At 50.5% G+C, this 11,777-nt stretch overlaps 5 protein-coding genes across 5 annotated transcripts; 4 read left to right on the top strand and 1 right to left on the bottom strand.

Annotated features, from left to right (window-relative positions):
• Nucleotides 1–98: 98 nt before the first annotated feature.
• Nucleotides 99–2,416, top strand: BDP81DRAFT_503096 (uncharacterized protein; the record flags this gene model as incomplete). The annotated part of the gene is made up of 9 exons (XM_060595585.1): nucleotides 99–186; nucleotides 248–297; nucleotides 367–501; nucleotides 550–670; nucleotides 729–801; nucleotides 855–975; nucleotides 1,032–1,283; nucleotides 1,357–1,442; nucleotides 1,498–2,416. The coding sequence occupies 9 exons, from the start codon at nucleotides 99–101 to the stop codon at nucleotides 2,252–2,254; spliced, it is 1,683 nt and encodes a 560-aa protein (XP_060439506.1). The 3' UTR covers nucleotides 2,255–2,416.
• Nucleotides 2,417–2,825: 409 nt separating this feature from the next.
• On the top strand, nucleotides 2,826–5,085 carry BDP81DRAFT_331917 (fungal-specific transcription factor domain-containing protein; the record flags this gene model as incomplete). The annotated part of the gene is made up of 5 exons (XM_060585543.1): nucleotides 2,826–2,857; nucleotides 2,945–3,579; nucleotides 3,626–4,229; nucleotides 4,291–4,657; nucleotides 4,732–5,085. The coding sequence occupies 5 exons, from the start codon at nucleotides 2,826–2,828 to the stop codon at nucleotides 5,083–5,085; spliced, it is 1,992 nt and encodes a 663-aa protein (XP_060439505.1).
• A 124-nt stretch (nucleotides 5,086–5,209) lies between these two features.
• On the bottom strand, nucleotides 5,210–6,625 carry BDP81DRAFT_454313 (aminotransferase class-III; the record flags this gene model as incomplete). The annotated part of the gene is made up of 1 exon (XM_060592927.1): nucleotides 5,210–6,625. One exon carries the CDS (start codon nucleotides 6,623–6,625, stop codon nucleotides 5,210–5,212), a length of 1,416 nt encoding a protein of 471 aa, XP_060439504.1.
• A 428-nt stretch (nucleotides 6,626–7,053) lies between these two features.
• Nucleotides 7,054–8,633, top strand: BDP81DRAFT_503076 (major facilitator superfamily transporter; the record flags this gene model as incomplete). The annotated part of the gene is made up of 5 exons (XM_060595584.1): nucleotides 7,054–7,600; nucleotides 7,681–7,854; nucleotides 7,906–7,928; nucleotides 7,978–8,419; nucleotides 8,469–8,633. Exons 1-5 carry the CDS (start codon nucleotides 7,127–7,129, stop codon nucleotides 8,631–8,633), a joined length of 1,278 nt encoding a protein of 425 aa, XP_060439503.1. The 5' UTR covers nucleotides 7,054–7,126.
• A 1,005-nt stretch (nucleotides 8,634–9,638) lies between these two features.
• On the top strand, nucleotides 9,639–10,649 carry BDP81DRAFT_465170 (pectate lyase Pel-34K; the record flags this gene model as incomplete). The annotated part of the gene is made up of 2 exons (XM_060594247.1): nucleotides 9,639–9,951; nucleotides 10,006–10,649. The coding sequence occupies 2 exons, from the start codon at nucleotides 9,639–9,641 to the stop codon at nucleotides 10,647–10,649; spliced, it is 957 nt and encodes a 318-aa protein (XP_060439502.1).
• Nucleotides 10,650–11,777: the final 1,128 nt, after the last annotated feature.

The raw sequence follows: 11,777 nt of genomic DNA, 5'->3' as shown, positions 1-11,777 counted from the left end.
GAGCTTAGTTTGAATGATGCGCCCAAAGCCACGGTCAGCAGTGTTTCGCAGACTCGATTTCGTTCCCAGCATTGTCCAGACTAGGTAGTCAATTCACAATGCGCTTGTGGATCCTATCCGGCGCAGTGGCCTGCGCGACCATTGTCCTCGCCAAAGAGCTCCCCAAAAATGAAGAAGTTGCGGCAGGTGGGTCTCATACTTTCGACTCATACTTCAAGTACGCATGTTTGATGCTAATGTGTCATAGCGCTCTACGACTCTAACATCATGCACGAGAAATTGATGTCGGCCAAGATCGTAAGTATTTCAACGCAACCTGAGAAGTGGCTTATGACGGTTGAGAGAACATATACTGATACAACCTAGACGCAATGGGAGGCAGAGCTTGAGGCCGGTCTCATGAATTCTTCCTCATGGCCCCGCTTGAACTACACAAAGTGTGTTGATGGGGTTGCTGAGGCGATTCCCGGCGACCCGTTGCACAAATTCAGATGCAAGAACGTAGGTGATATTCTCCATATGAGAAAAAGCTTGCTAATGCTGTGGGAGATTGACTTGTACGACTTCATCAACCACGCTACGCTTGGCTCTCCACACTCAACTACATCTGGACGAACTGGTAGTACTGTTTGGGGATGGACCGATCCTAGTTCCGACAGAGAGTTCATTGGTACATTTGACTCCTTTATTAAGTGTGGTATTAGTGCGTCATTCGCTGATTCTAGAAGCCTCCGGATTGTACGACGGAACATCGTTTATTGAAGTCTTACCTGAAGGACGTCTACTGCACCTTGGATTTCTGTGAGCGTCTGATGGACCTATCACGTACTTGTGGCATGGCTAATGAACACGAGTCCATCATATGCTCCGACGGGACCCAACTCATGGTGGCACGAGGTTCGTAACTACAAGGAGTACATGGTCATCGGGTCCGAACTTGCGGGCCACGGGCTCCAGGTATTCGACATGAAGAAGGTACTATCCACCTAATTGCTTCGTGTTAGTTTTGTCTGAGACTAACTCTGGTGCAGCTTCTTGATATTGATGAGGCCGACGCCCCAGTCGTCTATGATAAGGAAAAGGATCTGACAGGCCATTTTTCCGACTTGCCTCTCGGCCGCACACACAATGTCGTGATTAATGAGGAAGCAAGCTACGGCGTTGCTGTTGGCGCGGCTCCGCGTGATGGCGGTTGCTTTGGCGGCCTCATTTTCTTTGATCTGAAAGACCCGTCCAACCCAGTAAAGCTTGGATGTGACCCCCAAGACCGCTATGTTCATGATGTCGGTGACCCCTCTTTGAGACTCTCCCCTCTACATGTAGGTATGCGTAAGAGTCAGCGCTGACAGACAGCAGGCACAATGTCTCATCTACCGCGGCCCAGACGAAAAGTATGAAGGACGCGACATTTGCTATGGCTTCAACGAAGACACTTTGACCATGTCAGTCATCAAGACTACCCGCAACTAACTTTAAGCAATAGCTAACATGAAGCAGCTACGACGTGTCGGATAAGAATGCATCAAAGATCATTTCCAGGACTAGTTACGAGGGTGCTACTTACACTCACCAAGGCTGGGTTCTCGACAAGAGCAATCAGGAATGGTTACTTATGGACGATGAATACGACGAAGAAGAGGTCGTTGGACCAGCTGCAGACGGATATCCCGTGACATATATCTGGGACATAAGATCTTTGGAGGCACCCAAGCAGACTGGTCTTTACAAGGCGACCAACGTCGGCATCGACCACAACCAGTACGTTATTGATGGATTGTCGTACCAGTCTAATTACGCCGCCGGACTCCGCGTTTACGACGTTTCTTCGGTCCCCTCCGACCCCACCGACGCCGGTGTCTGTGAGATAGCCTACTTTGACATCTACCCCGAAGACGATTCGGCGCCTGGCGGAGGCGAGATCACCTTTTCGGGCAGCTGGGCCTCATATGCGTACTTCAAATCTGGGTTCATCTTCGTCAACACCATCGAAAGGGGAGGCTTCCTTGTCAAAATGACGAAACGCGAGGCCTGCAAACCAAAGACTTGTAATGCTGATAATTGCTTACGTGCTCTGCGGGCTACGAGCACCCCAGGACGGTTGGGAGAAAGTCAGAAGTTCTGCGGTGACTTTACCAAGACGGTTATTACGGACGTGACTGTGGTTCCGGACTATGCTGCGGAGGCTTGTGCAACAAATATCATTTCGAGAGTCAGCTCTGCTTGTTCTTGTCTGCCTACAGCCACGCAAGCCTAGCTTAGATGGCAAACCCTAAGCCTTTGGGTAGTCTTAAAGAACTGAGATAATCCAGTTAAGATGGGGAGGCGTAGTTAGAGCTGATGTTGTCCGAAACCGAGTAGTGGTTTTTCATAGACTCCATCAGTACATTGCTCAAGTTGGGCCATCACGTCTAATTTAACAGTTGCCTTACTGAAGTGGGTTGGTTTTGGTACAAGGATCATCCATGTTCAACTCACTGAACCCTCATGGAGTCTACTCAGTCGCGAAATGGCAGATCTAGACAGTTCAGTCCCGCCTGTGGTCCTGTTGAATCACCAAATGATGGTGATGAGTATCATCGACCTCGAAACTAGGTCTCATATCAGTTGTTATCGGCGTCTTTGAGTTGCTATCGCGCAAAGCTGTCATCTCATCGGAGAGAATCGGACACTAGAAGCAAGTTTTCAACGATGATCCACCGGTTCCAGCTCCACAATGACAAAGCCGGTCCCGGCGGTCCAAAAAACTGTATCCGTAATCCGAATCTTTTCCCGTTTCTTTCGGTTTTCGTACCAGAACCGACAGAGCAAACGTAATATCGGAAAACATGCGCTCCAGTCTCTCATGCGAATTTTGCCGGTATGTCCCCCATCGGTCTCCGGCCTCGCCCCGGCGATCAATCGGATCCGATGTAACGGCCGCTGACCCCGTTTTTTTACCCCGCAGACGGTCCAAGATCAAGTGCGTCAACAGCGGAAGTCCGCCGTGCACCAAATGCGAGAAGTCGGGAAGATCGGATTGCGTACTGACCAGACCCCACGTCGCGCCGAATGGACGGGCAGCGAAACGGGCTCGAAGGGTGACGGAAGAGGCTTCATCTGTGTCGCATGATCAGGATGTCGAGTCTCAGCGACAACTTCTCTCTGCGCCCCATTCAAGGGGCCCAGCGACGCCCTCGTCGGGCTTGGAGTATCGAGATGGTAGACAGGAAATGGACCATCATCTCGAGCAAGTCCCAAAAGATGTTGTCTACATCGCTCTGGAGGCCTTCTGGCGCAAGTTTCCCGAGCTCCGAGTTATTCACCCCTCGTCTTTTATGAAATCATTTGGTTCCAATTGCCCGAGAGAAAGCAAGGCATTGTTGGCAACAGTTCTTGCAATGACCAAGACGCAGAAGCCGGATTCGGATCGCCTGCGATCGCAGATCCTCTTTCCGAGCGAAAGATATGCGTCCTACGCGTGTGATGTCCTGGCAGCATGCATACTACAACCACCAGATGTCAAGGTCATTCAAGCCCTGCTCATTCTAACGTTGTATGAATGGGGCACGCGAGACTTTCACAAGGCCTGGATGCATTGTGGTAAGTCAGCTTCCTAAGTTTGACCTCGAATGTGTCTGACATCGAGTAGGAATCGCAATTCGCATGATGCAATTGCTTCACAGTTCGCGGGTCGCACCCTTCCCACTCGAGATCCCTCACCGCAGCGAACCGAATAGCCTCACTCCCGCCATCGAGACCAGGACATTCTGGGCATGTTTCATCATGGATTGTATGGTGAGCTCAGGAACATATAACCCGCGAGTGCTTCCTAAACAGGAGATGGCAAAGCTAAATGTGCCGCGGCCACCTACTTCGACCGAGTTTGCTCTAGGGCCAGGGTCGTCATTGCAAGCTGAAGGTGCGGGGGAAAACTTCACGTCGAGTGGAACCACAACTTCGGTGTATCTTGATTTGGACCAGAGTTTTGGGGTCATGGCCGACGGGTTCGACATCTACTCTGATATCATGGCCTTCGTGTTCAACGACGGACGTAAAGCGCCGGGCATGTGCTTGCCCGAGAATTGCCCCTGGGTTCCTACATCACCTGTAGCATGTTGGCGTCGGAGACTTGAGGAATGGAGAACGAAACAGCATCATCGGCTACACTACCCGGTCAACAGTGTTGCTGCATACGCCACCCTAGGCTATGGTGAATCTTTTGTCTACCTGAACCTACTCTATTACCAGAGGTTAGCCGAGATATTCCCTAGAGCGCAAGAACTAATTAGGGCTAATCCGAGATTATGGTAGCGTTGTCATGCTCCAGCGAGAGTACTTCCCCTTCCTGCCGACAATTGACATGACTCCTCGCGGACCCATAGACCCCCCAACACTCGAGGCCGAGGCTCCTCCGGGCTGGTGGGATCAAAGCGCGAAGGAACTTTTCGAAGCAGCAGGTCACTTGTCAAGCGTTCTTCTAGAAGCGTCAGAATGCGGTGTCGCAGTCATGACGCCGTTCGCCGGATTTTGCGCTTTCTCGTCTTGCTATATCAATCTCTATGGCTTCATGTTCCCGAGAATCACTGCTGGGTATGTTACCAAAGCGGAAGAGCTCATGAACTCGAGTATAGAATATCTTAACAGGTTCCGTGAGGTCTGGGACCTCGGCGACGGATGGGTGAGTCACTAGTTCCATGGGAGACGAAATGCCAGTAGACCATCGTTACTTGACGCACGGCTAACACACAACAGCTCAAGACCATCCAGAATGGGTCATTGATGTACCAAAGAGCGACATCTGATACCCAAAGATATCGCGGACGATCTCGCTTCGACTTCAGTGTCTTGCATCAATCTGTCCACGAGTTTCGGGTAGTTGACAGATCTGCCCAACATCTAGAGGAAATCAACAACGCTGAGCGGAGCGCCCTCAGCACGGGTGAGGGCAACATTATCTCAGGCGACAAGTCGAATCAGAACACTGGCGGGCTAAACCCACAAGCCTTGATAGATGCTGCTGGCAGCATGGATGATCAAGGGCTTTGGCCAAATTGGTGGTCAATGCTGGAAGATGTCGATGCTTCAGAGATCTTCACGATGGGCTAGTCACATTGGGTTTGATTGGGTTATCTTTGGAGAATGGGTATAATTGAGTTTGTACGAAAGTGCGAAGTAGAACTGCCCCGGCAAATACAAGCATCAGCAATATGCCCCTGAACATGACCGCCGTTCATAGGATTTCCGCTTCAATCTCCTCAAGTGCTTCCCTGAACACGCTGCAAATCTTACGCAACTCCTGTTCTGTTATGGTGAATGGAGGAGCAAGCAGGACGTGATCTCCTCTCGAGCCGTCCACTGTACCAGCGCCAGGGTAGAGAGCCACGCCCTTCTCAAATGCCCGCTCTTGAACTCGAAGTCCGAACCGCAGCTTAGGGTCAAAGGTCTCCTTTGTCTCCTTGTTCTTGACAAATTCGACAGCCCAGAACAAGCCCCTCCCTCTAACCTCACCGACTGATTTGCAATTGATAAGCTCGATATGCAGCAGTGCTTCGAGCTGCCTCCCCAGCTGTGCGCAGCGAGCGACGAGGTCATCCCGCTTCACAATCTCCTGCACAGCCAACGCAGCTGCGCAGGCAATGGGATGAGCTTGGTAGGTGTGCCCGTGGTTAAAGGCGTTGGACCCCTGCCTCAGCATAGACACGACCTTTTCGTGCATGAGGACGCCGGCAATGGGGCCGTAGCCTCCGCCGAGCCCCTTGGCGACTGTGACGATATCGGGAACAACACCCTCTTGCTCAAAGGCGAAGTAGGTTCCAGTGCGTCCGGTGCCGCACATGACTTCGTCGAGGATGAGGAGAGAGCCATGCTTGTCGCAAATCTGACGAACGCCAGCGATGTAGCCGACAGGAGGTGCCACGCAGCCGGCTGTAGCGCCTACCATTGTCTCAGCAACAAAGGCGATGACATTTTCAGGGCCAACCCGTTGAAATTCAGCCTCAACCTCAGCGAGCAGTCTGGCTGTAAATTCATCTTCGGTCTCATCTGCTCTCTGGTATTGATACGGATATGCCGGTGATACATATGAGACGTGGGGGTAACAGAAGCCCTCGTAGGGGACCTTTCGTGATGCGACTGTCGAAATCGACATGGCAGCCATGGTGTTGCCGTGGTACGCTTGTTTTCTTCCGATGAAGTGCTTTCTCTGCGGCTGGTCGTTCTCGAAGTGGTACTGACGCGCCAGCTTCAGGGCCGACTCAACGGCTTCGCTTCCGCTGCATACGAAGAAGGCCTTCTCGAGGCCATGTGGGTTGCCATCGAGGATGAGGTCGGCAAGTTCCTCGGCCGGCTGCGTGGTGTAGGCTTGGGTGTGAACGTAGCTCACCTTCCGGGCTTGGTCCGAGATGGCTTGAATGACCTCTTCGTTGGCATGGCCAATCAGAGCTACAGCAGCGCCACCGCATGCATCGATGACCTTCTTGCCGTTGGCGAGGTTCAGGTAGATACCGCTTGCTGATTCGACCATGGAGGGGTGTTGGACTAAAGAGCGGTGCATGAGGCGACCCTCTCCAACCTTGGATTTGGTGCTGGCTGTGGGAAGTTCGGCATTGGCTGTTGTGAACAGCTCGTCGTCTCTTGCAGGAGCCATGGCGAGAGACTGTAAACTTGAGACAAGTTGAGGTGGGATGGATGTGAAAGTTCTATTAGTTGCGTGTATTTACCGAAAAGACGTGTGAGAAAAGAGACAATCGGCACTTCAACTCTACTAAATATACCTTCATTATTCGGCGCTAGTGTTGAAATCCGAGAGGTATCGGGATCGACAAGCCAGCAGCTCCGTGTTCACGGAGCCCAACCGGCCCTTCCAACGGTGGGCCTGCGTCAAAATCATCGGAGGAATTGCAAAAGAAACTCCACTCTCGACATCTCCATAAATCCTGCAGACGATAACCGCATTATCGTGAGAAAATCCGACATGGGTTCTGACGCAAAGCCGACATCCGAATGCCGACTTACAACATTCGATTTTCCCACTCATGGTCGATAATATGATAAGCTCGAAGCCGCTCCGGGAAGAAGACTGAAAGTTCCAGTTCGAGGAAAGTATCCTCCTTACAGCTTCTGCCGACTTCATTTGACTTCTGCCAAGATGGATACCGAAAAAGGCACCTACCCCGAACGACAAGCCGTCCCAAGCCAAGATGGGCACGATACCGACCACTCGAGCGAGGACCATGCCGCGGATTCCGCCCCGAAAGTGGAGGAGCAGACGTACAATGATAGAAAGGCTTGGATTACGGTCGCTGCATCGTCACTGACCATGTTCGTCTATCTCGGTGTCATCTACTCCTGGGGCATCATGCAAGTCAAGCTTGTCGAAACCACGGATTCAAGTCTGACCACTTTGACGTTCGTCGGCTCATTGGCGACCTCGTTCATGATTTGTTTCAGTATTTTCTCCGACAAAATCATAAGCAGGATAGGATACCGGCTGGCTGCATTGATTGGAGGCATCTTCATGGGGTTGGGCGAAGTCCTTGCAAGCTTTACTACTCACCATGTTGTCGCCTTGTTCTTCCTACATGGTCTTGTATTTGGTCTTGGTGGTGGATTGTGTATTTTTGTGAGTGCAACATGCCTTTCATTAGGTCAAGATGTCTCCTGCCAGCGATACGCATCTCAACTAACACCCTTTACTACTAGTCTGTCTCGACTGCTCCGATGGGTCTATTCAAGAAACATAAAGCACTGGTCATGGGTTTTGTTTTCGGTGGTGGCAGCTTGGGTTCTGCCATCATGAGTGTCGTGACCAACTATCTTGTCAAGGACTTGGGTGTTTCCTGGACATTCCGCATTCTTGGTTTCGTTCTCTGGGGCGTCTCCATCCCTGCGTCCTAATTCCTGCCAAGACGATCAAGTTCGGGGAAGAAGACCTCTCGTCAACTACAATGGTAAGTGCTCATCTGCAGTCAAACCAGAATCACGACTAACAAGTCACAGGTATCGCTTCAAGGAACCTCGCTTCCTCCTGCTCGTTAGCGGCACGGTACTTTCTTGTTTTCCACTCTTCATTCCTCCTTACTTCATTCCGATCTTTTCGAGATCGATGGGCTACACCAAGGAGATCGGTATCATCATCCTCGCCTGCTGGAACTTGGCTTCAACTTTAGGCCGAGTCGTCGCCGGGTGGGTTGCCGATACCATTCTGGGACCAGTCGAGAGTCTGGCAATCTGCATGCTCTTCATGGCCCTCAGGTCTCTCATCGTGTGGCCCCTGTCATCATCAATCGGCATCTTCTCTGTATATCTCATCTTCAACGGCATCGGATGCGGCGCATTCTTCAGCCTCACGCCCATTGCCGTCAGCGCCACATTTGGTGGAAAGAATACACTCCGCATCATTCCTGTTGTCTGGACGACGTGGTTCTGCGGTTTCTTCTTCGTAAGTCTTCCAACGCACTCTTCGCACGCTAGGTACTTACAAGACTCAGGGCACACCAATTGATTCTGGCCTTTACTCCATCTCAGGTGATGTTGATGGGCTTGAAAAGTTTCGCCCTGCCGCTTACTATGCCGGGGCAATGGCGTTGGCTGGCTTTGCATGTGTTTCGGGAATAAGATTTGCTCGCAAAACAGGGACTACAGAGAAGTCTTAAGTCGAAACCTTTCGAATGACTTTATGACCAAAAGAGCAGCACGCACCATAACGGCCAATCGATAAGTTAGAAGTTGTCATTTGAAACCAAGATACCAGATAGATCATGGAGAACGAATAGAGAATAAGGAGTGCCGAGATTACGATCTACGAATAACCAACCTCAACATCGAGATTTGCATCTACCATCCCGCACCTTAACTGATCACGTCAAAAGAGCATGCGGTACGCGGATTAGAAAGTGGCTCTTGGGCACAAGCTTATCCAGCACATGTCGTTAAACCACTGAACGAATAGACCATATTTACAACTGCTTCGGTTGACTTCTTCGAACACCACTTGAGAGGAATCTACATCAGTTCAGTTATAGCCTTGTCTTAGGTGTGGCGATGAGCATCCCCAAAACGGATCAAGGTCTCTGAAAGGGAAGCACTCATTGGCGGGACTTTGTATACGCGATGACACCTCGTGATGCGGGGAACCAGCTTCACACTACTGGTGGGTTTAATCATCGATATTGAATTACTTGGCACAATGTGACACTGGACCCTTCTTGAATTGGAAATCCTTGGCAACTCTTTGAATGCCCATCGCTTCTTTATGATAATCACAACTGATTATTGAAATGGCGTTATTGAGAAGCTTATTTCCATGAACCACGGCGTCGGAGTTTCTCGTACCCTGTCCGGATTGTTGCGGCCTCCGATATGGTCTTACGTCCAAGACTGAAGCTCAGGCTAAAAGGAAAGTCCCCGTAGATCCCAATTTGATTTAGTCTAGGCAGTGTCAAAGGCGGATGGGCTGGATGCTATCACCTAAGACTGATAATGACGTGCTCAAGGAAATGCTACTCCCCATGCCAGCACTATATTTATTTGTGATTTCATGTTAGATAACTCGATATAAGTTGAATCCTAAAACCATAGTCTCCCAATTTTCCTCGCAACAAATCGTTGATACGTTGAAGAGAAAGATACTTCTTTTTTCTTTTTCGGAGCAACTAACTATGAAGGCCTCTATCATCGTTCTTATCCAAGGCATTGTCGCCGCTTGGGGCGCTGTCACTGAGAGACAATCCAGCGGATGCCTCGCTTCTGCCACTGGATTTGCATCTCTGAACGGGGGAACAACTGGCGGCGCAGGGGGGACGGAGGTGACAGTGACGACTCAAGCTGATCTTGAGAAGTACGCCAGCGCATCGGGCAAATACGTGATTAAAGTCAGTGATCGCATCACCGTCAGCCCTCTCGGCAAGGAAATCAAGATAGCCAGTGATAAGACTGTCATCGGGCTTGGCACCACTGGCGAGCTATACCAAGGTGAATCCTCAGCCTCATCGTTTCGTATTTCTCATGCTTACTTGGCGTCTAAAGGCGGTCTGGGTTTGAACGGAGCCAAGAACATCATCATTCGCAACCTCAAGATTGGCCACACCAACTTGAATGATGGCGTGGAGAATGACCGTGACTGCGTTCAAGCCGATACCGTGAGCAACATCTGGATCGACCACTGCCTTTTCGAAGATGGCGGGGACGGCCTGGTGGATCTTCGAAAGGACACCACGTACTTCACCGTCTCCAACAATATCTTCCGGAACCACGACAAGACCTTTGGTATCGGCTGGACCGAGAATGTCACGGCTCGTGGAACGATCAACCACAACTGGTTCGATAACACGAATCAAAGAAACCCGAGCGCCGACAATTTGGCACAAGCGCATCTCTACAACAATTATCTCTACGGCGTCACTTCATATGGCCATTATGCCCGCGGTAGCACCAACGCACGCATCGAGAATGTGTTCTTCGAGAACACCAAGAACCCTTTGACCAAGGACTCAGGGGCTGTGCTCAACGCCTCTGGGAACACCTATAAGAGCTGCACGGGTACTACGGCTGCGAACTCGGGAACCTCCTTTGACCCCAAGAGCCTCTATTCCTACACTTTGACTGCTACAGCGGATGTTCCTGCTTACGTCAAGGCTAATGCTGGTCCGCGAGCTTCTGTCTGCTCTTGATTTGAGAGGCGTACGGGTATTAGTAGTGGGCAAGTCGAACTCTCCAGCGTGAGGAATGTAGAGGGCGTCATGAGCGGCAACCAAATGATTTCAGTTTCGATGAGTAGTGTTTGAGGGCCCAATATACCAGTCGTATGGCAAAACATCATTTTGACACACTCAAAGGCTTAAGGAGAAAGCGGTGTGTTGCGAGGCCTCTCCCACAGGCAATACATGAGTCAATGGAAGATTGATTTAAGTTAAGCAAAATTCTGGCCGGAATAGTTCGATGCAGGAGAGTATCAAGACCCGCTCGTGTTGGTACCCCGGGTAACTCAGCAGTGGATACGTGACAGAATCCATGCATGCTTCTACGCGAGTCATGGACATAACCCATTCGGAATGGTCTGACCATCACGAAACAGGCCAGACTGTCATTTCCACCTGGTCCTAGCTCTGCAAGACTTATTAGGATAGCATTAGGCCCACAAGCCTGTGGTGATTCCATCCACTCTTTAGTACGAATAGACGCTCTTTTCTGCTCACTCACATATGCATATTCCGCTGGCCACTCTGATTAACCGTCAATACGAAACTGCTAGTGAGGACGTGTAGGTTCATGTCACGTAACAGGGATAGTAACCGCATCTCACGAAGCGCCCGTCACGTGCTGTATCACGTGTATATCACATACATCCTGTATATAGACCTTTCTCTTTTGTCTATTTCCACTTTGATAGGTTAAGCCACTTTACCACACTCCGTATGCCCATTGCTGTGTGCCATAACTCGTGACAGTTCATCACACAGTGTGCAAGTAACCTCTGGCCAGAGGGCTGCAGGGCTGAGGCACCAGGCGACTTCTAGCCACAAGTATCATCAACCGAGCAGATGATGATATAGGGAATTTTCCTGACCAAAGATCTTTGAATCCAACCCACATGTGCAGGCACTGGCGCATCCTGCACTCTTTCAATACCTACTTTATCTTGGTTGAGCATCCCATTTTTCACCAAGTCAAGATCGAAGTCCTACATCCCTTTGCCTTTTCATCTTGAAATGGTTTCTTGTTGGACAATCAAGAACCCTACAATGTGGTTCTCGAAGTCATCATATGCTGGTTTGAAACCCTTAGACAGTGACGACGAG

The sequence above is a fragment of the Colletotrichum phormii genome, assembly GCF_030913505.1.
Source record: "Colletotrichum phormii strain CBS 102054 chromosome Unknown BDP81scaffold_28, whole genome shotgun sequence".
NCBI lineage: Eukaryota > Fungi > Ascomycota > Sordariomycetes > Glomerellales > Glomerellaceae > Colletotrichum > Colletotrichum phormii.
This window is presented reverse-complemented; position numbering and strand designations above follow the sequence as displayed.